Here is a 25,766-nt window from a genome sequence, read left to right on the forward strand (position 1 = left end):
TCCTAGGAAGTCAGGAGATTTACTCTAAATCAAGCAGAAAAGAAATTTGAATCTAGGTCTCTTGTGTCTCAGGTCAGTTCTCTACTTGCTTGTAGGGTAAAGGGGAGGTGTAACTGCCTTCTTATCTTTCTTCTTGATATGTTTGTGCAAGACCTGCTTTAGTAGGCATGCTGCATGAATGCCTATGGGCTACCTGCATTGCTGTCACAGACATACTCTAGGAGTCATATCAGGGCGTTGTGGTGGGTTGACTCTGGCTGGATGCCAGGTGCCCACCAAAGTTGCTCTATCACTCCCCTTCTCAACTGGACAGGAGAGAGAAAATATAACAAAAAGCTCATGGGTTAAGATAAGGACAGGGAGAGATCACTCAGATTACCATCACAGCCAAAACAGACTCGACTCGGGGAAAATCAGTTCAATTTATTACCAATCAAATCAGAGTAGGGTAATGAGAAATAAAAATTTAATCTTAAAACACCTTCCCCCCACCCCTCCCTTCTTCCCAGGCTCAACGTCACTCCCCAGTTCTCTCCCTCCTCCCCCTGAGCGGTGCAGGGGGACGGGGAATGGGGGTTGGGGTCAGTTCCTCACACGTTGTCTCTGCTGCTCCTTCCTCCTCAGGGGAGGACTCCTCACACTCTTCCCCTGCTCCAGCCTGGATTCCCTCCCACAGGAGACAGGCCTCCATGAACTTCTCCAGCGTGGCTCCTTCCCACGGGCTGCAGTTCTTCACGAACTGCTCCAGCGTGGGTCCCTCCCACGGGGTGCAGCCCTTCAGGAGCAGACTGCTCCAGCGTGGGTCCCCCACGGGCCCACAGCTCCTGCCAGCAAACCCGCTCCAGCGTGGGCTCCTCTCCCCACGGGCCCACAGGCCCTGCCAGGAGCCTGCTCCAGCGTGGGCTTCCCACGGGGTCACAGCCTCCTTGGGGCACGTCCCCCTGCTCCGGCGTGGGGCCCTCCCCGGGTGCAGGTGGATCTCTGCTCCCCCGTGGGCCTCCATGGGTGCAGGGGCACAGCTGCCTCAGCAGGGGCTGCACCAGGGGCTGCAGGGGAATCTCTGCTCCGTGCCTGGAGCACCTCCTGCCCTCCTCCTGCACCGACCTTGGGGTCTGCAGGGCTGTGCCTCTCACTTGTTCTCACTCCTCACTCCAGCTGCAGTTGTGCAGGTTTTTTTCCCCGGTTCTTGAATACGTTATCCCAGAGGCGCTGCCACTGCGCTGATGGGCTCGGCCTTGGCCAGCGGTGGGTCTGTCTTGGAGCTGGCTGCCATTGGCTCTACTGGACACGGGGGAAGCTTCTGGCAGCTTCGCACAGAAGCCACCCCTGTAGCCCCCCCACTCCTAACCCTTGCCACGCAAACCCAGTACAGGCCTAGGCCATAAACTGATCACCTTTTCAAGATGTAGTTGTTTATGCATGTGCCCAGCGACAGAAACGTGGGTTTTTTTCCTGTGGGGAGGGATAACACTCTGAGAAACATGCCTTTCTAAGGCTATGATGAAGCTGAGTAATAATTGTATGAATTTTAGATACAAGCCCGTGAACATATATGCCCAAGTCCATTTTTCATTCTTGTCACTTGTGCAAGTCCATGTCTTAGTTATCTCTTCCCTTTGTGGAAGCAAACTAGCAAGAGAATTTTAAAAGCTGATGAATGAACCTGATCACAGTCAGTACCAAGTATCACCAAAAATTTTCTTTTTAACAGTGTGGGGTTGTCATAAAGCCTGACCTTCCCCTGAGAAAACAAAGCCATAAACACAATCAAGTATATTTGGTAAGGCTTAATCAATGCTTAGTAATGATGGAATATAAAATCAAACATCCAAGGATAGAAATTGAAATGCATTATTACAGGAGGCTCAACAGTTGAAAAACTGCCCCATAAAACAAGAATGAAAGCTTGGTGGCTTGAAGGTCCTGCAGAAATAGTCTAAAAAACTAATCTGAGAGTCACGACTCTGATGGATTATGGAAGTTACAGAGCACATGTGTCCATACATCCCTCCCCCTCCTGCCCTTTTTAACCAAAACTCTTCAGACACAGTTACTTCTATTACCAAAATGTGACTTAGAGGTGTGTGTGCAGGGTAGTCCCCCCAGCCGCAGGAGTGGGCACATTTCATGTGTGATACCTTGGTTCTGGATGTGCCAACAATAAATCAGCATTTTGCTTGTTTAGTGCTTTGCTGTTTCTCCAGAAAAAGACATTCAGAGCATTCTCATACCAACTGTAAATGTGGCAGTTTGTGAGGACTGCAAATTTAAGCCTCAGGATTATATTAACATGGATCTTCTGCCAGTCTGAAATTCTGCTTCCAGAACGGTGAAAAAACCTTCAGGATTCTTAAGAATGAGAAACTTCCTGTGGTCGCATTGATTGTGTTACTGTGTCACTCTGTCTTCTCATAAAACTTCTTTTTCATGAGCCCCTCCTTCACGGCACTGCAGAAAAGGTAAACCTGATGGCCTAACTTATGAATAGCGATCTTTGCAAATACACCTTTCTTCAAAGTTTATTTATCCTTTGGTGTGTTCCTGCTGTTCTATAACCTTGAATAAATTCTTCAGTATGGGAGATCATTGTTGTCTATGTGGTGGTGTATTAAAAGATCCTCCACAGTGCTTCAGGTCTTAGCTTAAAGGCTCACCTTATAATACCCTTAAAATAAAAAGCTGTGGACTGTTGATACCAATACTAGTCAAGTTAGGACTGGTTGATTCTGCTGGTTTCCTTATGCATTGTTCATGCATCTTCAGATGCAGACTATTCAAGCCTTTTTTGAGTCCTCAGGTAAAACGCATAAAGCTGTTTCCATTTACTAATAGCACTTCTGCTACAAAAAGGGATGAGTTAACAACTCTGTCCCACAAAGTACTGATCTTAAGTTTCAGAATAGTAAGTGATAAGGAATCCTCCTGTGTCTGTTTTTTTCTCAACATTTATTTCTCAATTTCATCTGAATGAGGTGTTTTTCTTCTGTCATTTGATACCCAGCAGGTAAGTTGTAATATCATCTCTGTTATATGTCCATTCTGTCATATAAAAAGTAGTCAACCAAACCTAAACTGCCCAAATAACAGCACAGAACTGCACTATTCCTATATTAATGTGGATTCTGCTCTTTTTCAATATGTAGTTAAGAATCTGGAAGACATATTCTTTATTGTACTTCAATAACTCTGTCCGTTACATCACTTAATTTATAGCAGTGTTAACAGAAAAATCAATAAACATTATTTCTAAAATGTCAGGGATGTTAATGGTGTGATTTAAAAAAGGAGAGAGATGCAAAACTCTGAACGGAACACACTGATGTAGTGTTGTAGAGGCACATCTTGCTGAAACTGTGGTAGGGAGGATTTAAATCATTATGGCTCAGTCATCTTGAAAAATGTGTGTAGGTAGCTATTCTTAGACATACAAATCTTTCTTGCCATATTGTGGGATTTTGCTAAGTGGGGGAGGCTGTATACAGTATATCTTAACAGAAGGTTGCTAAGATTGCTCTTAAATCATTTTGAGTCATATCAACAGTTGCTATGGATTCCCTGCTAATATTTTTTGAAAATTATTAGTAAAACTTCCTGAGGAAAGGGAGTCTTACCAGTATAGATTGGAAAGCTGTTTCACAGGGAAAAATCCAAGAATGGGAAAGCTGGGTGGGTATTTATTTCCAACTAGAATTTTCTGTGATGTATTGAACTTCTCTGGTTTAAACCAAGTGGTAGTACTGTACAAGCTAGCAAGTGAATTTTATTGTAAAACTAAACATTAATTAATAATGTATAGCTACCCTACAGTTTAGTCATGCTTTTCTCAGTAAGACTTTATGGACATAAACCTAGTCCAACTGATTTCATAGTAGGAAAAGACCAAATAGTAGACTAATACTAAATGATGTAGAATAGAGGCATAATGGATAATTTACATGTAGAGATAAAAAGCAGTAGGAAGATCCTTGCCAATTTCTGGGGCATAGTTCAGGATAGACTTTCAAGTCCTGGTACTATTGTTACTTGAGTGGATCAGTTATTCCAAAATGAAGATTCAGTAGTATTTTTCCACACAGATATGTAATTAATTGAATGAATTACAATGTAATAGTATTGATTCTCTTGATTCTTTTCTGCTTCTGTACAAAAACTCTTTCAGTGCTACACACTGCATTTACAGATAATTTATCTAGCAGTGGCTTTGCTTCCACAGAGATTCCCAAGCAGAGATTTTGCATAAGTCAGGTTGTAATAGTATGTACCCTCCCTGGCCTGGCATTTCTCCTTGTAGGCTGAGGTGGGTTGCTCTTTTGTCTTCCCCCTGCTGTGACCTCTAACAATTCACTACTGGAATGAAGCTGGTTACTGAATATTCCCCCTTATTGAATGGTTTTGTGAAAAATTCTAAAATACACAGCAACATTGATTGCACAATATGAAAGAAGTAGATATCCTATATGACAACATTCAGCTTCATTTGAGTGGCAACTGGTATGATCACAAGGTGTTGAAAACTTTGTAACAATTTCCCTTTTTGTTTTCTGCAGCAAGGGCTTTTGGTCAAGCCCTTTGGCAGATTTTTTTTTTTTTTTTAAATAAAAAAAGCATTATAAATGCCATTTAAATGGAAGGTAGGTATCCATGTTAACAGAAAACAATTTATGCCTAAGCACCTGTGCTCTCAAGTTGTGGAAGCAGATGATATCAGCAGTTCAAAAGCATTTAGGCAAATTCATGAGACCACTTGTCCATAAATGGATGCAAAATTATGAGGCAGGAATGTGTCCTCCATCATCCTTAATACAGCAAACATGCTGGAGCAGTAGAAGGGGGGTGAACCACAAAAAGAGGCCAGATTTGTGTTCTCCCAAAATAGCTGTTTCAGCTGCCGCTGTTGGAGACAGAATGCATTGCTAGATGGACCATTGGTCCAATCCACTTAGGCACTTAGATTTTTAAGGGAGTTGGGGGTTCAATAAAGAAAGGGAACTCATCCAAGGAGATGAATTTACTCCGTATAGTCAGAATTGTATATGAAGCTGTATACAGTCTCCAAGGCTCACAAAACCAGCTGACAGCCCTTGAAGTTGAAAGTCAACCAGAGTCCCTTTTTGGCTTCTCTTTCTGTATATAGTATTTCTGACTGCATAGCAGCCTGATTCAAGAATAAGGAGAGAGACTGCCCAAAATCCCCCTGCAGAGTGGGAGCTATGGCTCCTATAGAAATTGTGGGTTCAAGCGTCCATAAGCTGTAGCCCTTCTGTGCTCGCAGAAGAGAGCTCAGCGTTTCAGTCTTGCGTTGATCGAGGCACTGATGTGATCAAAGTCTTTTCTAAACTCTGAATACAAGTTGCATCAAAGCATTTAGCTGCAGTCCTGAGGCGGACACTTTAGCCTTGCAGGACACAGTTCCAGTGTCCTTTTGGTGCTTTCTGTTGCCCACCTTTGTCATGCTAGCTTTCACTGTTCTGCTGATTGCTAATTCCTGTTCAAACCTCTGACTCTATGATGCTGTGTGTAAAGATCCATAAGTACCTTGGGCAAAGTTGTGACAGAACTGGCTTTTAGGTAGTAGAAAGTTTGTAGCATTATACTGAGCCTATCATTAGGAGAATTACCATGAATATTGACAGTCCTACTGTGTCTGTGCAAGAACATTGGATATTCAGTTTCAATAGTGATTCAGAGTACTTGGTGTCTTGGTTTCAGCTGGGATAGAGTTAATTTTCTTCCTAGTAGCGGGCATAGTGCTGTGTTTTGGATTTACTATGAAAATAATGCTGATAACACACTGATGTGTTAGTTGTTGCCAAGTACTGCTTAAGCTAGTCAAGGACTTTTCAGCTTCCCATGCCCTGCCAGCAGGAAGCTGGGAGGGGGCACAGCCAGGACAGCTGACCCAGACTGCCCAAAGGGCTATTCCATACCATATGATGTCATGCTCAGTATAGAAACTGGGGGGGTTGGCCAGGGAGCAGCGATCGCTGCTCAGGAACTGTCTGGGTATTGGTGGGCAGGTGGTGAGCAATTGTATTGTGCATCACTTGCTTTGTATATTATTATCATTATTATATTATTATTATCATTACTATTTTAGTTTATTTCAATTTTTAAACTGTTCTTACCTCAACCCAGGAGTGTTTCTCACTCTTACTCCTCCGATTCTCTCCCCCATCCCACCCAGGTAGGGGGAGTGAGTGAGCAGCTGCGTGGTGTTTAGTTGCTGGCTGGGGCTAAACCACGACAGTCCTTTTTTGGCACCCGAACAGGGACTTGAAGGGTTTGAGATAATACCGGATTAACCAGGGTGTATTAAGGACTCTGTTAACAGTTGCCCATCACGATATCAGTTCATCTGATCTGCGCTGTGTTCTTTTTTTTGCAGTACATGTTAAAGCTTGGTGTTGGTTTGTGCAGTGTGCTATGCTCTGCAGTGAAGCATGATATTTTACTTGGGAGGCTCCTTATCAAAACCCTGAACTTGAGCATTCTTTGGTATTTGGGTTTCATACAGAAGTCATTACTGTACTTCGGGTACCACCTCATGGAGAGAGTTAGCAATTATACCTCTTCCTCTGAGAGGCTTGTTGTGGAGGAAATACAGAATGGCACCTTTGCTACCTTCTTTTGTGATGTTTCCTCCTTCATTACAGTAACTTTTCAGTACCTTGAACATCCCTGGGCAGTTAAGATACTTCTGTTGATACTTCTTGGGAATATTGTTTAGGTTTTGATAAAGGTTAGTAAGCAATTTAAAAATATCATCCAGAGATTTACGCCAAGGCTGGAGAGTTATGAGTGGCAGGGTGTGTGGGATCATATGGGCAAGTACATAGGGCAGTGGGCACCTCCAGTGTTTTGGAACTTCACCCCTGAACAAGTGCAGAATCCTGAAGAACTAGTAAAGTATTTGGAAAAAGTATGTTGTCACCCTGGCAACTCCAGAGAGACACAAATTGTTGCAACATGCTGGGGACTGGCCCATGCCTACCAAGCCGTGGTCAACACTATTCAGTACCCTCAAAAGAAGGAGGTCTCTGGATCTGATGACAAAGCAACAAGCACTGTGGCTACTCAAACCCCCGCCCCAGGCACTGCAGCTACTCCAACCACAGCCATGAGCACTGCGGCCACTCCAATCCCCACCACAGGCACTGCAGCCTCTCCAACCCCAGTGACAGGCACCGTGGCTAAACCAGAGAACCAACCCATGCCAGTATCAGTTGGCCCTATACCAAAGAAAAAATACACAAGAAAATCAGCTTGTTTAGTAAGGGATGAAGATGAACCAGCCCATCACAAGAACCAGAGGAGGAAAAACCCATAAATGAGATGGTAACCACCCGATCCCTATCCCTGAGTGAGCTGTGAGATATGCGAAAAGATTTCAGCCGTCATCCAGGTGAGCATATCATCACCTGGCTGCTCCGATGCTGGGATAATGGGGCCAGTAGCCTGGATTTAGAGGGTAAGGAAGCCAAGCAGCTGGGATCCCTTTCCAGGGAAGGGGGCATTGACAAAGCAATTGGAAAAGGGGCAAAACTGCTCAGCCTCTGCAGGCGACTTCTTTCAAGTGTGAAGGAAAGGCATCCCTTCAAGGAAGATGTTATATGTCGCCCAGACAAATGGACCACCGCAGAGAACGGTATCCAGTACCTGAGGGAATTAGGCATGCCGGAGGTGATTTATAGTGACCTGAGCGATGAGCAGTTACCCAAAGATCCAGATGAAGACAGGTGCACATGACCCATGTGGCAGAAGGTGGTACAGAGCACAGCAGCATCGTATGCCAACTCGTTGGCAATACTGTCCTGGAAAGATAACGAGGCACCAACGGTGGATGAAGTGGCTAGCTGACTCCGGGAATATGAAGAAAGTATCTCTTCCTCCCTACGGGCCTGTGTCTCAGCTGTGGAAAAACTGTCTGAAAAACTGCCAAGAGTTCCAACAACTCAGAGAGGATCTGTCCTACTCCCCACCTGTATGGACCAGTATCTCAGCCATTGGGAGTCAATGTCCTTACGCTCAAGAGAGAGGATGGAGAGGATACACACCACAGGGCACCCTGGGGTTTTACCTGCGTGACCACAGAGAGGACATGACGAAGTGGGGTGGAAAATCCACCTCGACCCTAGAGGCACGGGTGTGTGAGTTGCAAAGAAAAACTACTACAAAAGGCGGTTCTCCCAGGAAAATTGCAGTTCCAGATTCCAGTGAGCAGTTCCCGAGACAGAGTAAGAGGGCTAATTTTACTTCCGATCTTAATCAAGGGACTTTTGATTCATATTTACAAGAAGTGAACAACGAATACTATGAGCAGGACTAGAGGGAGGAGCCAGGTGGAGGAAAGGGACAATCAGGTTTACTGGACTGTGTGGATTTGATGGCCTGGAACGTCAGACCCACAGGAGTAGAAGGCTCTAGTGGACACTGGTGCACAGTGTACCCTAATGCCATCAAACTATAGAGGGGCAGAGCCCATCTGTATTTCTGGAGTGACAGGGGGATCCCAACAGCTCACTGTATTGGAGGCCAAAGTGAGCCTAACTGGGAATGAGTGGCAGAAGCACCCCATTGTGACTGGCCCAGACGTTCCGTGCATCCTTGGCATAGCTACCTCAGGAGAGGGTGTCTCAAGGACCCAAAAGGGTACCGGTGGGCTTTTGGTATAGCTGCCTTGGAGACGGAGGAAATTAAACAGCTGTCCACCTTGCCTGGTCTCTCAGAGTTGGGGGGTTGTGGGGTTGCTGAGGGTCGAAGAACAGCAGGTGCCGATCGCTACCACAGCAGTGCACCGGCAGCAATATTGCACTGAAACTCCCTGACTCCCATCCATAACCTGATTTGTCAACTGGAGAGCCAGGGAGTGATCAGCAAGACTCGCTCACCCTTTAACAGTCCCACATGGCCAGTGCGAAAGTCTAATGGGGAGTGGAGACTAACAGCGGACTATCGTGCCCTGAACAAAGTCACGCTGCCACTGAGTGCTGCTGTGCCAGACATGCTAGCACTTCAATATGAACTGGAGTCAAAGGCGGCCACGTGGTATGCCACAATTGACATCGCTAAGGCATTTTTCTCCATCCCTTTGGCAGCAGAGTGCAGGCCCCAGTTTGCTTTTACCTGGAGGGGTGTTCAGTACACCTGGAATTGGCTGCCCCACGGGTGGAAGCACAGCCCCACCATTCGCCATGGACTGATCCAGACGGCACTGGAGCAGAGTGAAGCTCCAGAACATCTGTAGTACATTGATGACATCATTGTGTGGGGCAACACAGCAGGAGAAGTTTTTGAGAAGGGAAAGAAAATAGTCCAAATCCTCTGAAGGCCGGTTTTGTCATAAACCAAAGTAAGGTCAAGGGACCTGCACAGGAGATCCAGTTTCTAGGAATAAAATGGCAAGATGGACGTCGTCAGATCCCATTGGATGTGATCAACAAAATAACAGCTATGTCCCCACCAACTAGCAAAAAGGAAACACAAGCTTTCTTAGGCGTTGTGGGTTTTTGGAGAATGCATATTCCAAATTACAGTCAGATCGTAAGCCCTCTCTATCAAGTGACCCGGAAGAAGAACGATTTCAAATGGGGCCCTGAGCAACAACAAGCCTTTGAACAAATTAAACGGGAGGTAGTTCATGCAGTAGCCCTTGGGCCAGTCCGGGCAGGGCAGGATATTAAAAACGTGCTCTACACTGCAGCTGGGGAGAATGGCCCTACCTGGAGCCTCTGGCAGAAAGCACCAGGGGAGACTCGAGGTCGACCCCTAGGGTTTTGGAGTTGGGGATACAGAGGATCCGAAGCCTGCTATAGTCCAACTGAGAAAGAGATACTGGCAGCATATGAAGGGGTTTGAGCTGCTTCGGAAGTGGTTGGTACTGAAGCCCAGCTCCTGCTGGCACCCCGACTGCCGGTGTTGGGCTGGATGTTCAAAGGGAGGGTCCCCTCTACACATCATGCAACTGATGCTACGTGGAATAAGTGGGTTGCACTAATCACACAACGGGCTCGAATAGGAAACCCCCGTCGCCCAGGAATCTTGGAAGTGATTGTGGACTGGCCAGAAGGCAAAAATTTTGGAATATCACCAGAGGAGGAGGTGACACATGCTGAAGAGGCCCCACTGTATAATAAATTGCCAGAAAATGAAAAGCAACATGCCGTGTACGCTGATGGGTCCTGTTGTCTTGTGGGAAAGCATCAGAGGTGGAAAGCTGCTGTATGGAGTCCTATACGACAAGTCACAGAAACTGCTGAAGGAGAAGGGGAGTCGAGTCAGTTTGCAGAGGTGAAAGCCACCCAGCTGGCTTTAGATATTGCTGAACGAGAAAAGTGGCCAGTCCTTTAGCTCCATACTGACTCATGGATGGTGGCAAATGCCCTGTGGGGGTGGCTGCAGCAATGGAAGCAGAGCAACTGGCAGCGCAGAGGCAAACCCATCTGGGCCGCCACATTATGGCAAGATATTGCTGCCCAGGTAGAGAGCCTAGTTGTAAAAGTTTGTGACGTAGATGCTCATGTACCCAAGAGTTGGGCCACTGAAGAACATCAAAACAACCAGCAGGTGGATCAGGCTGCTAAGATTGAAGTGGCTTAGGTGGACCTGGACTGGCAACATAAGGGTGAATTATTTATAGCTCAGTGGGCCCATGACACCTCAGGCCATCAAGGAAGGGATGCAACATATAGATGGGCTCGTGCCCGAGGGGTGGACTTAACTATGGACAGTATTGCACAGGTTATTCATGAATGTGCAATATGCGCTGCAATCAAGCAAGCCAAGTGGTTCAAACCTCTCTGGTATGGAGGGCAATGGCTGAAATATAAATATGGGGAGGCCTGGCAGATTGATTATATCACACTCCCACAAACCCACCAAGGCAAGCGCTATGTGCTCACCATGGTGGAAGCAACCACCGGCTGGCTGGAAACATATCCCGTGCCCCATGCCACCGCCCGGAACACCATCCTGGGCCTTGAAAAGCAAGTCCTGTGGCGACATGGCATCCCAGAAAGAATTGAGTCAGACAACGGGACTCGTTTCCGAAACAACATCATAGACACCTGGGCCAAAGAGCACGACATTGAGTGGGTGTATCACATCCCCTATCATGCACCAGCCTCCGGGAAAATCGAACGATACAATGGACTGTTGAAGACCACCCTGAGAGCAATGGGTGGTGGGACGTTTAAACATTGGGATACACATTTAGCAAAAGCCACCTGGTTAGTCAACACTAGGGGATCTGCCAATGGAGCTGACTGTGCCCAATCAAAACTTTTACGTACTGTAGAAGGAGATAAAAGTCCCTGTGGTGCACATAAAAAATATGCTGGGGAAGACAGTCTGGGTTACTTCCCCCTCTGACAAAGGCAAACTTGTTCATGGGATCGCTTTTGCTCAAGGACCTGGGTGCACTTGGTGGGTGATGTGAAAGGATGGGGAAGTCCAATGTGTAGCTCAAGGGGATTTGATTTTGGGTGAAAATAGCCAATGAACTGAACTGTATGATGTTAATTGCTATGTAATACTGTATGTTATCTCTTTTATGGTTGCTATATGCCACATCAATGGTATTAGAGTAAAAATTGCCCAGCTTAATGAAAATGAACTTTGATGAAACAGTGTTGAAATGATAACTGGCTTCAGCAAGCAACAATCCAACACCACATACCACCTCTCCTGCTCTGAAAGACTGTGATGACAGATGGAACCCAAAGTCATGGACTAAATGAACTCAATGGACATTTTAGAGGGATGGGTCATAGATAAAGGGAATGATATCTGTGTGTATATATCAAGACAGGGAAAACATTGGTGATTAATTAGAATGCATTGGAAAGGGTAGGACCTGTGCATGACGTAGATGGTATAGAATAAGGGGTGGATACTGTCCTGGTTTCTGCTGGGATAGAGTTAATTTTCTGCCTAGTAGCTGGCATAGTGCTCTGTTTCGTATATAGGATAAGAAGAATGCTGGTAACACGCTGATGGTTTAGTTGTTGCTAAGTACTGCTTAAGCTAGTCAAGGACTTTTCAGCTTCCCATGCTCTGCCAGGTGCACAAGAAACTGGGAGGGGGCACAGCCATAATAGTTGACCCAAACTGCCCAAAGGGCTATTCCATACCGTATGGTGTCATGCTCAGTATAGAAACTGGGGGGGGTTGGCTGGGGAGCAGCGATCGCTGCTCGGGAACTGTCTGAGTATTGGTCAGCGGGTGGTGAGCAATCGCATTGTGCATCACTTGCTTTGTATATTACTATTATTATTATTATTATTATTATTATTAGTAGTAGTAGTAGTAGTAGTAGTAGTTTAGTAGTAGTAGTAGTAGTAGTAGTAGTAGTAGTAGTAGTAGTAGTAGTATATTGTTATAACTACTATTTTACTTTATTTCAATTATTAAACTGTTCTTATTTCAACCCAGGAGTTTTTCTCACTCTTACTCTTCCTATTCTCTCCCCCATCCCTCTGGGGCAGAGGGAGTGAGTGAGCGTCTGCGTGGTGCTTAGCTGCTGGCTGGGGCTAAACCACGACGCTTGGTCCAACAAACATTATTTCAACTTTGACTGGAGGAGGGGAGCACAGACATCTGCCACTATAGGGAGAGATGAGGAACAAAGAAAGTCTTCCCTTGGCCTGCACTCAAAATGAGGGTTGAGGCACATTTCTATGGACACATCATTGCCTCGTTATTTTTGATACAGGTAGATTAGCGTTCTACTGCTCTGCTGCAGCAGAAATTTGCTTTGCATTCATTATCTTGTGGTAATTGTCTGTCTTCTGACTGTTATAGCTATCAGTCATACTACCTTCTTGATAAATTGTAAAGAGGAGGTAGGAATATATGCCGTCCCATTTGCCAGTTACCATATTTCAGACTCAAAAGTCTTACGAAATCTCTCTTCCCAATATTTTTTTGTCCAGGAATTCCTGGGATTATAAAATGAACCCTTTTTGGGCACATTTGTCAAATGCCGGTATGGATTTTTTTTCTTAATTTACCATTTTTTAATCAGGGTGGGAAATCTGTCTCCAATGTCTTTTCCATACTTCCACAGCTTGTTGTATCTTTCAGTTTTGCACCTTAGATGAATCTCTTAACTTAAGAACAGATTTTAAATAGTAATTAATTAAGACTATATGCTACATAACTGAAATGGTGACAACTGAATTAATCTTATTTTGGCAAGCATGGAAGAAGAATCATCTGTTTATTTTCTTAGGAAAATGGCTGAGATGCCATTTCTTGACAATGTAACTATGGTCCTGCCAATTTTAACTATAAAGTTTTCTTAAAGAATCCTAAATGCTAGTTACATGCCTGTGAGAAGTTTAAGCTTTAAAAACATAGTTTTGTCTGAGTGTCACCTAGTGCTTTGATTCCTCTTGTTCTTAAAATTAATGATTCAAACCCTATTCTATATATAAAAATACACAAATATATAAATATATAAATATCAGCAGTGTTGGCTATTCTTGATTAATGTTGTGCTCGTCCTGCATTACCTCTTAGGTATGCCTTTCAAGGATATTGTGTTAGCTATTCAATAACTTTTTAAAAAATAATAGAATTTTAAATTGTAAAAAAGGATGGCCACACCCTCAAAACTGTAAATATTCTAGAATCGGGCAGATAAACTGATTTGGGGGATGAAATATGAAATAGGTCTTGGTCATCTAGTTATTGTATTTTGTATTCTGTAGCGTTAAGTATTACAATAATAAGTTAGCTCTGCACAAAAAGTGCATATGCACATAATATCTTATGGCAGTCTTCTCTGTTGTTATCATTGTCCTAGTTATAGAAATCACTATATGGAGAATATATTTATCTTTTGAATCCACATAAAAGAGGAAAGGCCTAAAGATGTAAACTGGAGAAGAAATTCTGATTTAAACCCATTTCCATCTGCCACCCTTAAAAACACTTTACTTCTGGCAAACTGGCTTTGTCTGTGACTTTCTAACTTGTAGTGTGCAATGTACAAGAGAAGTAAAGCTGTCTTCATAGGCTGTGGATAGAGGTATTATTCGTGTTTTGGATGCACCCTGATAGTTCTGATAGCTTTAAAAATGGAAAAGCAAGATTGATGTTTTTGTGGCATCGAACTGTAGACATATTCAGCTGTCACATTCAGCAGAAGCCGCAGCTGTCAACATAAGTAGCAATGTTAGCAATATAGAAGTGATGTGTGCATGGAGCATGGTGGTCAGAGCTCTGTCCGAAGAAAAAGACAGTTTTATTGCAAGCTGTAGTCAAGAGGTGTCATTCAGGCTGTGATCAGTCACACTTAATGACATTAGCAGGGTTTTAAGACATCCTTTGCAAAAAGAGCAGTTTGTGCCATGAAGTGTTGGTTTCTTCAGAACCTGCATTTCCACCTTCGTGGCCATGATGGATTTGAAACATCAGGTACAAAGTGGTAGGCGTGGTTCATCTTACAGAAATTCTGGCTGTGTTAAGTGTCCTCATATGTTTGTGTTGTGTTGTCTGCCAAAGCAACTCCATTTTCCACAGAAAAACTTAGCCATTTGATTAATTACCTCTTCAGCTTGGACTTCATATTTGATGAAAGAAGGATAGGATCCAGCTTAGTTGGCTGTGTGGGGTTAGTAATAGTAAAAGTATTAATAAAAACTTGTCACTGAAGTTAGTTGGTATGTCTTTCGAAACACACAGGGAGCAGATACATTAAATCATAAGGGCAGTTGTAACTGCCTGTCTGCAAAGAAGAACTTGAGCATAAATCAAAATCCCTGTGCAGCCTTCTCCTCCAAAAAGAGGTTCAGTAATGACAGAAATTTGCTTTTTTGGTCTAGTTTGCACTTCTTTGTCTCATCAGGGTCTCTTCAAGTTTTCCCTTGCTCAGTACCATTGCAGATTTATTTTGATTGTCTAAGAAAATGCAGGAGAACAGTGGTAGTTGCACTTTCATAGTCATTTTTCAGCACCTGTTACAGGCAGAAGTAGGTTGTTTCATCTTCAACAGGCTTAGCAGTGGGAGTGCTTCTCTGGGTTTTACGGCAAAGTTATAGAAACTTTCCTCAGTTATATCAGTAGGATGACTTGGCTTCTGCTTGTAAATTGAAATCAAAGTGACTATAAATATGTCACCTGTCCCAGGTAATAGACTGTATCCCATGCCCACTAGGATAAATGGATTTTTTGGAGTTGATGACTTTTTTTTAGGCTTTTTTGGAGTTGATGACTATTACAGCAAGCACATTTCTTGCAACAGCCATTTTGCTCTCTCTGAAATTTTTTTTAATTATAATTTCTCTGTAACCAATACCAATCCTATTACTAAGACATTATTTTTATGAAATGGCTGCATTAATAGAAATGTTGTGACCTATGTCAGTACGATGGAGAAGGCCTATACAATTAGTATCCTAACAACAGCTTTATTACTATGACCTATACCTTCTATCAGGATGATAGAAGTTCCCCGTGTAATTACAGTTCCTTAATGTTGCGTCTGCAACATAGTGATTCCATAGTAATAGAGTTTCTGTTGTAGTAATTCCATTATTAGGGGAAAATCTTCTATGAGGAGAAGGGGACAGAGAGAAGTTTGGAACATTATTCTTGTGACAGCTGTTGCTGTCCTGTTGCCTTTGCAAGCACCATTACTGGGCCTTGTAAACAACAACATGCAGGTACTCACCTGGCTTCAGTGCTCAGGCTTAAAGTCTCCCTAGCCCTCATTCATAAAAGTATGACTCACCTTTTACACCTGAACCTGAGGATGTGTAATTTAAGCTTAAAGTAATCCCTTTAACCTCAAGTTCAACACGGTTTATGTTCCACATGTGGACAGTTAGTGTTCTGGTTGAGGGACACACAGTCAGTCTGAAGAGCAAAATTTTATTACTTTCTTTCTGAATGAGTAGAGTTAGATTTTATTAACAAGTAAGTTATTATTGATGTATATAAAAATAAGGAATGAAAAACAAGATAGACTGTGAATTCCAGAACATAAAATACTTACAGTATCATAATCTTCTGTGAAGGATTTTTACTTAAAAACAGTAATTTGTTTCAGTAAGTGTGGTCAAAACTTGGTGAAAAGGGAAAAGGATGCAACTTCTTTATTCATTGCATCACTATTTCCATTTCCCTAAATGGAAGAAATTATGGGGGACGTGTTTTATTAATCCTGCCTTCTTTTTCTGACCCGATGACTAGGACTGTGAACACTGCTGGGAAAATGTCTGAAAAGAATTGATCCTGGCTGTGGTGTTTGGTGGTAGTATCCTGCATGAAAGTTTTGACACCCGTCCATGAATTTATTTTTGCAAAGCAACATCATGCAAACTGGATCAGGGAAGAGGCCGTTTCAGGCACAAATCCCTTGCACTATCATAAATAGAGATACCATAAATGTTATGATGGATGCTCGAAGGCAGTTTAATGTAGCACTGGAGAAAACAGAAGCCATTACTACTGGAAGAGCTCCAGTTATGACAGAGAAAATAAATGGTGCTGTTACAAGAGATGTACTGACAACAAAATACCTGCTGGCTGGGGAAGAGAAGAGCACAGTACAGATACCTACAGGCAATTAACCGTTACCTGAAGTAATGTTTATTTTTAATTTAAATCTGACATGGATAGTATTTCCTATACACACTGCTTGATAAAATGACATAATCCAGTCTGACGGAAGTTTGAGACTTAATTATACTTGTACTTAAGAACTATCCAATCTTTGCCACTGTTCACATTCATGTCTTAACATTTGACTGTGCTATAGGCACTGCACAGGAGAGGGGATAAAGTTAGTTTTTTACATCTTAACTCTTGATGACCCTGTGAGGGACAGTCCAGTTTCATTTGTAAGTGATGGCAGGACAGGTGAAAGATGGTTGATCAAGCCTTCACATCCCTGATGGACTTTATGAGAAGAGGCCTTCTTACACCACATAGAAAAAGCTGCTGCTCAACTGAAATGTTTTCCAGTCCTCTGGGAGCCTGTAGCATTCATTTTTTGTTGTTGTTGCCGAGGGCTCAGGCACACTATCTAGCATGAACCTCAATGAAGGAGGTTTAAGCTCACCAGTTTAACTTCACAACCGAGGCAGCTCAGCAGTTGTGCACGGATGGTTATATTTGCACAGCTAACAAATAGCAAGCCGTTGTGCTGCCAGCGCTCAGTCACATTCAATCTGGCATAGCATTCCTAAACAAAACTACATTCATTTTCAGACTACCCAATGAAATATTCCACATCTTTCATCCATCTCTCTTGCGTGGTTTTGTGTGGGAGGAGTTGAGGAAACAGCTACAGAAATGGGTACAGAACATCCTTACAAATCTTTCTTGAAGTCACCTAGTAAAGAAGTATTTCTATAGAAAATAGATGAAGCAACATTTTGAGCTTTCAAATTCACTGGAGCTAGTTGTGGCCTGTAAAAATTTCATTCCCCATGAAAGTCGGGTCAGACTCAGAGGGATTTGCAGATGCATGATGGACTTGAGTGTATGGTGCTGAACAGACAGTGTTATCAATCAGCCTCATAGATAGATAGATACAAGGTCATAGATAGCTACAAGAAAATAATGCTGTTGATTTCAAATAAACCTTGTGTCAGTGTATTACTGTCCAGAAGAGTTGTGGGCAACCCGCAAATGGGTTCTTGCTGTACAATGCCAGCGAGTAATTGTGAGAATTGGCTTGAAACTCGTACACATTACTCTCTAGCATGCATTGCTACATGACTGATTGGAAAAAGATTAATTGTAAATGGAAAGTGGGCAGACTCTTTTATACTATTTAAAGGGGGGGGTGGTGGTTTTTTTTTTACATATAGTCCCAGTAGGACTTCTATTTCTCATGTAACTGGCTCATGGATCAGGCTGGCTGAAGGCTAGTATTGCTGCCCTAATATTTTGCTCAGGATACATTTCACTGCACGTGGAATGTCATCATTCCACCAGATGACTGCAGCAGGTAGTAAATATGCTTATGAAGCTGATGCAGCACAACCCTTCATTCATTCTCACACTTTCGATGGTGTTTGAGAAGGACTTGGGATTCATTGTACTGCGGACACAGGACACACAGTCCTCTCTCGGGGCATGCCATGAGCAGCAGAAGCGTGAGTTTCCTGCTTTTCCTGACTTCAGAGCTGACCTACAGGGACTACCCCTATTGTGACAAGGTAAACCACTGTCTTCAGTTCTGGACTCCTCTGCGGTGACTACCAGCAAGGGCACTAATTAATGGCACTTTGACTGTGTTAAACCTGACAATTGCAAATACAGCTGTTGTACAGTAATGAGTTCTAGCTACTGCCAGCCTGGGCCAAATCTGAACTGGTGACCTGGCAATGAAAAGGCTTTGTAGCCCATTACCAATGCTGAAATCAGCAGGACTTTGATAACTCTTGCATTTTTATTGGCAGCTGTCCAGTACTTCCTCCTCAGAGCTGCTGTGTCAGTGATTTAACCTTGAGTATACATTAAAGCCTCACGGGGAAGCCATTATATACAGGATTTGGAATTTAGGATTTGACTGAATCAGATCTGATAGAGCGTTTTCCCTGATTCTCAACAGCTCTTCTTCCGTGCCTCAGCCTTTTCCCTGTTTAGAGGCTCCTGCTTAATGGGTCTTGGCTCAGGATTTCTTTTAATCTCTTGTGATTTTGTGTTTTTCCTATCACTGTGTGACATACTCCCATCTTTCAGGTTTTGAATAAAAAGCATGGCATTCTTGCAGTTTCATACCATTTGTTTAGGATAAGAAGGATATACACAGCAAGCTTATTGAAAAATTCCAACTTTGGACACAGCTGTTTTGCATGACATCATGCCTGTGGACTTTCAGTGCTGAAGGATCTGTGTAATAATGAACTTCAGTTTCCTGGATTAGAGGTAAACAAATAAGGGACAATGCTCAGTTTTCAAAAATACCCTGCTAAATGGAAACCAAAGCAACTCTTTCTGAATGTGCAGACATGCAGCTTTAGTGCACACACCTTTCTCAGAGCCAGGCCAAGGAGAAAGTGAATTTAACTAAACCCCTGGGTCATTTCATTGTTGCCATTCAAAATTCTGTGGATTATAGTGAGATTTACACCATGCTGGCACAGATATTACTTCAGGAAGTGTATGAAGCAACCCTTGATAATTCAAAGAACAAGGAGACAAGCTAGGAAGAAGGTTTGACTAACGAAGACTAAGTGTCCTCAGAGCCTTCATATCATTCCAGATAGGAGTCCTGTAGCAAAAGCCTCTCCCTTTCCATCTGCTGGGTCCGGAGGGGAAGAAAGAGCCTTTCCACCTGTTCAAGAAGAATGGAGGGGAGATTGCAGGGAATTTGGAGTGTGAACAGATTTCACCTCTATCACATGTTCATAAGTCACAGATTGATGCCAAAGATGGTGGGACCGAGGATGTTACCCTTTTGAAATATTAAGTATCAATGCTTTTTCATACGGACATCTAATTGTAAGAGTTTGGGAATTTTTTCAGTGCCACTCTGTTGTGTTGTAAGAAGAGGAAGGACTAAAAGAAGAAAGATGTAGACTATAAAGTTAATAAGCTATTTTAAAAAATGAAGTCTGGCCTCCATTTGTCAGTCACTGGTGGTTTGTTGAAGGAAGAAGTACAGGATAGAATCAAATACCAGGGGCAGGATGGTTGGGAATTACTTCAGGCTGAGTATTCAGCTTTGGGGATTATCTTTATGCCTTGTTCAGAGTGCTAAGTCACTTAAAGACCAGATTATCTTCTCTGTTCTTTTTGGGAGTGTTTGCTACTTCTTTAAGCTGCACCAGGGGAGGTTTAGGTTGGCTATTATGAAAAATTTCTTCACAGAAAGGGTGGTCAGGCATTGGAACAAGCTGCCCAGAGAGGTGGTGGAGTCACCATCTCTGGAGGCGTTCAAAAAACGGGTAGATGTGGCACTCTGGGACATGGTTTAGTCTAGGCTACCCTTAATTGGTTTAGTGTGGACTTGGTAGTGTAGGTTAATGGTTGGACTGGATGATCTTAAAGGTCTTTTCCAACCTAAGCGATTCTATGATTGTATGATTCTGCGCTCTTTCTTTGTGTAAGGGAGTTGGCTGAAATTGCTGCTTAATCTATTTCTTTTTCTTTGCTTAATAGTTTTGTAAATATTGTTACCTATCTTCTTTTGCTATCTTTGAGGAATACCATTGACACAATCTACGTATTTTCTAGAATTATTTGGACACCTAAGCTGATTTAAGCTAGCAAATGATTAGAATGGATTTTTAATTCAAACTACCACTTTTTCTCAATGGAAAGCAGCATCAGTTCACTTTTACCAACAGCAGATGGTAGCATTCTTGCACAAGTTATCTGTTTGCACTGCAATGTAAAACAAAGCTTTCTGAATATTATTTTTTGTATGTTCTGAAGATTCTGGAAGTTTCTTAAAGTTGTCTTAGACACAAAATGATTGATCCTCGTGAGTACATTTTCAGCATAAGAACCAAGTGTGTTGTATGAACCAACCAGCTGTAAGAGACACTGTTTAATATTTAATACTGTAGAACATGTCCTGTTTGCTGAACATGACAGGTGTCGTGGTTTAGCCCCAGCCAGCAACTAAGCACCACGCAGCCGCTCGCTCACTCCTCCTACCCCGATGGGATGGGGGAGAGAATCGGAGGAGTAAGAGTGAGAAACACTCCTGGGTTGAGATAAGAACAGTCTAGTAACTGAAATAAAGTAAAATAGTAATGCTAATAGTAACAGTATAATAATGATAATAATAATAATGATACACGAAGCAAGTGATGCACAATGCAATTGCTCACCACCCGCCCACCGATACCCAGACAGTTCCCAAGCAGTGATCGCTGCTCCCTGGCCAACACCCCCCCCCAGTTTCTATACTGACCATGACGTCCTATGGTATGGAATAGCCCTTTGGTCAGTTTGGATCAACTATTCTGGCTGTGCCCCCTCCCAGTTTCTTGTGCGCCTGGCAGAGCATGGGAAGCTGAAAAAGTCCTTGAGTGGCATAAGCAGTACTCAGCAACAACTAAAAACATCAGCATGTTATCAACATTCTTCTCCTACTAAATCCAAAGCACAGCACTATGCCTGCTGCTAGGAAGAAAATTAACTCTATCCCAGCCGAAACCAGGACAACAGGTCAGGATTTACTTTTTGTTTCTAGGTGAGGGGTTGGAGAAAGAGTTTAGTGTGTAGCAGGAAGACTTATTCTGTGCACATCTTCTCTTCAATGAAGGCAGTTTACTACATGCTAAGATAAAATACCATCATAGAACTAGGGGAGTCTGGCTACAACTGTATCAGCTTGGACAAGGGAAATCTGTGTTGGAGCATAAATTTAGTATTTCTTTTTCTTTGCCATCAAGAAACAGAGCCACCACAAGAAGCGTATCTGAGGAAAAGGGTCTCTGCCCAGCATAAAACACCCATCACATTAATCCTAGTAGTCTCTGCCGTGGCTCTGGTGAGTAGCATAGTGCAGTGGGCCATGCTCACACGGCTGAATGGGGAACATCATGCAGAGGTGGTGATCCTCCTGTTTTCTCCATTGTGGTCCATGCCTTCTTCTCATGCCTTGTGTGGTGTGCTTCTTAGCTCCAGCAGAGTCCTGGGCTGAGCAACATCTAAGCACACACAGTCTGTGCTGGGCTGTAAATAGGCTATCATGGTGTTTCATGTTTGACATCTTTCTTGTCTGGAATCTCTTTCTAGCCATCCTCTGCTGTGCTGTTATGCCCCTTATTGCACGTGCGGATGAAGTAGGATTTGTTTATTTTGGTGCAGAAATAGTAGCAGTGACCTCATGTTGTGGTTTAACCCCGGCCAGCAGCTGAGCACCACCCAGCCACTCACTCACTCCCGCCCGGTGGGATGGGGGAGAGAATCAGAAGGGTAAAAGTGCAAAAAGCGCGTGGGTTGAGATAAAGACAGTTTAATAGGTAAAGCAAAAGCTGTGCATACAAGCAAAGCAAAGCAAAACAAGTCATTCACTAGTTCCCATGGGCAGGCAGGTGCTCAGCCATCTCCAGGAAAGCAGGGCTCCAGCATGCGTAATAGTTACTTGGGAAGACAAATGCCATCACTCCAAACATCCCCCCCTTTCCTTCTTCCCTCAGCTTACATGCTGAGCATGATGTCACATGGTATGGAATATCCCTTTGGTCAGTTGGGGTCAGCTGTCCCGGCTGTGCCCCCTCCCAACTCCTTGTGCACCCCCAGCCTGCTCGCTGGTGGGGTGGGGCGAGGAGCAGGAAAGGCTTTGACTCTGTGTAAGCACTGCTCAGCAATATCTAAAACATCCCTGTATTATCAACACTGTTTCCAGCACAAATCCGAAACATAGCCCCATACTAGCTACTATGGAGAAAATTAACTCTGTCCCAGCCAAAACCAGCACACCTCAGCAGCATTAAAGGAAAATCACTTCCCTAGGGCATGGTGTATGAGACAGTCCGATATGCTGATCTCGTGGTAACACCCATGTAAGAGCTCATGAGATCATTGTTATGGCTTTGCATTGAGTGCAAGCTTGATTAAGTCAGAACACATATTCTGTTTGTAGCTGGCTGGAGATGAAAATGAAAGCTTTATGGAGCATTGGATAGAGTTTTCAGCAGCACCCTGTGCAGTGTGAAGGTGTAGAGGAACAGAGAGTGTATAATGTTGTAGAGAGTGTGTCTGACTGCAAACTTAACTGTCACTAAATTATTTTCTTTTTCTCCTCAGGACAGTTTTGACTGGGCTTCCTGAAGAACTGTTTTAGGACACTTTTCTGTAGAATAGCCTAAGATGAGGATACGCTACCTAGTGGAAGTTAAAGCCACCTTGAGGGCTCTTCCTTCCTTCTTGCTCCCCCTCACAGGCTCCAAATTAAGCTGTGTTTACTTCCCAGCACCAGTTTGAGAAGGCAAAGGATAGGGGGTCAAGGTTCCTAAAGAGCTTTTCTATGGAGTGGATTTGTTTTATGTATTACAGTTGATCAGATACTTGTTTACACAGTAGCTTTGCCTACTTGCATTTAGGTAATGCTGATACAGTAACCTGAGTTACTTTTGAAAACCATTGCATTTTAACTAAAACAGTGGCATAGCCTGGCTGGTGATCTTATTTCCCTTTTAAGATAGGAGAATATGGTCTCAGATACCAATTTGTCAATCACTATCAGTAGAAGAGCAATGTGGGTTAGATTCTGAAATGAGAAAAGTTGCATCAAGGATTAATTAGCCCCTGCTTTGTCTTTTCTAAAGGCAAATGGTGTCTTTTCTGTTTTCTTCTTGCATAATAAAACAACTGATATTCTCTCTTAGGAGCACCCCTTACTTGGGCAGCCATTTTTTGTTCTGCACCCCTGCCGGACTAATGAATTCATGTCTTCTGTACTGACCGGTTCACGGAAACAGAACAGGTGAGAAACAGTATGGTGCCTTGCAAAGCTTTATGCAATGCAGATAAAATAAATCAGCCGGGAACTGGAAATGGTCAAAAGAACTTCCGTGGTCCAAATAGAATTAAGATTCTGGATTGTCAGCTAAGGGCTGAAAGTTAAAATACATTTGATATAAAGTCAAGGAATAACCCCATCTGAAGTTATTTTATGATTGCCAAGTATGTCTGCAATTCAGAAAAGGTTGGGATAATATGTTTATGGTGCTTTTTTGTGGTTTTCTTTTTTCCCCTAGACACACAAATTACATTATATTGTGGCTCAGTACTGTAGGCCCAGTTGTGGGTCTAAATCTGCCCCTGAGTTATGCAAAACTAGCACCTGAGCAGAATACAAATGCTGATTCAGTTGAAAGGTAAGATAAAATGAAATCACCTTTCTTCTCTCCCATCCCCCTATGAAATGTAAAAGATCAGATGGATAACTGGCAAAAACATTGTCTTCTCCTTTGGGGTTCTTGGTTCAGTTCGTTTAGTACTCACCTTTTGATACTTTGCTTACATGGCTGCCTTATTGCCTTACTTTGCAATGAAAATTTGTGCTGAGAGATGTGCTTGGCACATTGCTGACACCCTTCATGACTGTCAGAAGGTCTCTGGTGTCCTGGGGTCTTTCTCAGGTGTATAAAAGCATTTTATGGTGGTCCCCCCAGCACATGGTTGGTGGTGTGATCTAGCATAAACTCTGCTACAATGATTTTAATTTCATCTCTACTTTTTTTTTCTGTTTGATGTCTCCACTTCAGACCTCTGAGCTGAAGGACAGATGATGGTTAGCTGTAGTAAAGCTTCTGCAGACTTTCCTAGGGATGAAATCAAACAAAGGAATCCTTCCTGACTGGTAGGCAATGCAGTGTGGAAAGATGACTGTTCATGGCTCTTTCTCTGGCAAGAACTTGCCTCGTTACAGTGGAAGACCTAGGAGTTGGCTGCAGTTGTGACAACAACTCTCAAGCACCAAGACCTGAAATTCCTCGCGACTGACCCCTTGAAGTCACTCATTTCCTGCCTCTGTTCTACTGTGGCTATGGCCTTAGTAACACTGCACACAAATGCACAAGCCTATGGTTCCTTGATACAGAGTTGAGATGCTGGGTTTGGATCTACGAAACTTATCTACTGAAAATCATGCCTCTAGAAAATCTGCACCATCTGGGAGGATATGTACACCAAAATACTTGTGGGATGTGGTTTAAGCTTGTGGCAATCAGTGTATGGGCTGAGACTACTTCAGCTAGGGACCACCTTCTCCACCACAGCCTGATGCATGGACCATGCTTATGTTCCACAGCACACACAGAATATCCTAATCCAAGGACTGAATAACACTTTGCTGAGAATATTTTGTGTACGTTATGCTTCAGGGAACAGACAGGATCCAGATTGTAGACAAACAGAGTACTTACAGTCTACATCTGACTAAGCATGTACAGTTCTAGAGTTAAAGGTGCCTCATGCTATCGTATGAGAACATCTGGCTTTTCTGTGCTTCACTGCCTCCAAAGGAAGCTTAGCCATACCCTGTGGGAGGTACTGTTGTAGTCAATTAGTATTTCTCATTGTACTAGTAGTTGTTCACAGGTTTGGTCCCTATCCTGCAGGCTTTATGCAAGCCTCCCCTGACAGCTGCTGAATTTGGGGCAAGGAGGAATTTTATAGTAGTGCAATCAGTGAAAACCAGATTAGAAGTAACTTCCATAAAAGTCATCTTGGATTCTCTCCCAATCACATTTTATTTGCAGTATAAACCAGACCACAAGTCCTGAGCAGTTGAGATGGAATTACAGATTTTACTTTATATGTTCAGCAATATGTCACTTATATCCAGAGTCCCAACGTATGCCACATCAGAGCTGGAAATGTGAAATGCATTGGGTTTCAGATTCCGGATTTTCAGATGTTTTGATTGGTTGCATATTTTTAACTGACATCATATGTTACTGGTGGATTGAAATACAGTGCAGGCTTTAAAATTCAATTGGTGCAGCCATTTGGAATTAATAATGAAAGCACATAATTTATCCCATTTTGGACCATAACAACATGAAAAGCCATTTTTCCATGTAAAATTTATAAAATACAGCTTTCCGTTCCTGTACCTTGACAGTAGCTACATTGGTTTTTTTAACACTTTTGATAACATATGCTTGATAATTGCATCCGTAGCCCATTTTCAAATTTAAGGGAGACTTACACAGGAGGAAAAACAAAAAAAAACAGGTAACAGCAGGTTTAAGATCTGTTAAATGTTCATCCCTGCTCTGTGATCTTCATTTGTCATACACTGGAACAGAGGATTAAAAGCGATCAGCCCTCCTCAGCTGCCC

At 43.1% G+C, this 25,766-nt stretch overlaps 1 protein-coding gene across 1 annotated transcript in view; it reads left to right on the forward strand.

Moving 5' to 3' along the window:
* ATG10 (autophagy related 10) overlaps window positions 1-24,222 on the forward strand; it is a 92,298-nt gene extending 68,076 nt beyond the window's left edge. The window contains exons 5-7 of the mRNA XM_075726914.1: window positions 23,304-23,401; window positions 23,676-23,795; window positions 24,186-24,222. Of these exons, the coding sequence (XP_075583029.1) occupies window positions 23,304-23,401; window positions 23,676-23,795; window positions 24,186-24,198 (231 nt within the window). The 3' untranslated portion in view covers window positions 24,199-24,222. The remainder of the gene's footprint in view (window positions 1-23,303; window positions 23,402-23,675; window positions 23,796-24,185) is intronic.
* Window positions 24,223-25,766: the final 1,544 nt, after the last annotated feature.

The sequence above is a fragment of the Pelecanus crispus genome, chromosome Z (genome assembly GCF_030463565.1).
Source record: "Pelecanus crispus isolate bPelCri1 chromosome Z, bPelCri1.pri, whole genome shotgun sequence".
NCBI lineage: Eukaryota > Metazoa > Chordata > Aves > Pelecaniformes > Pelecanidae > Pelecanus > Pelecanus crispus.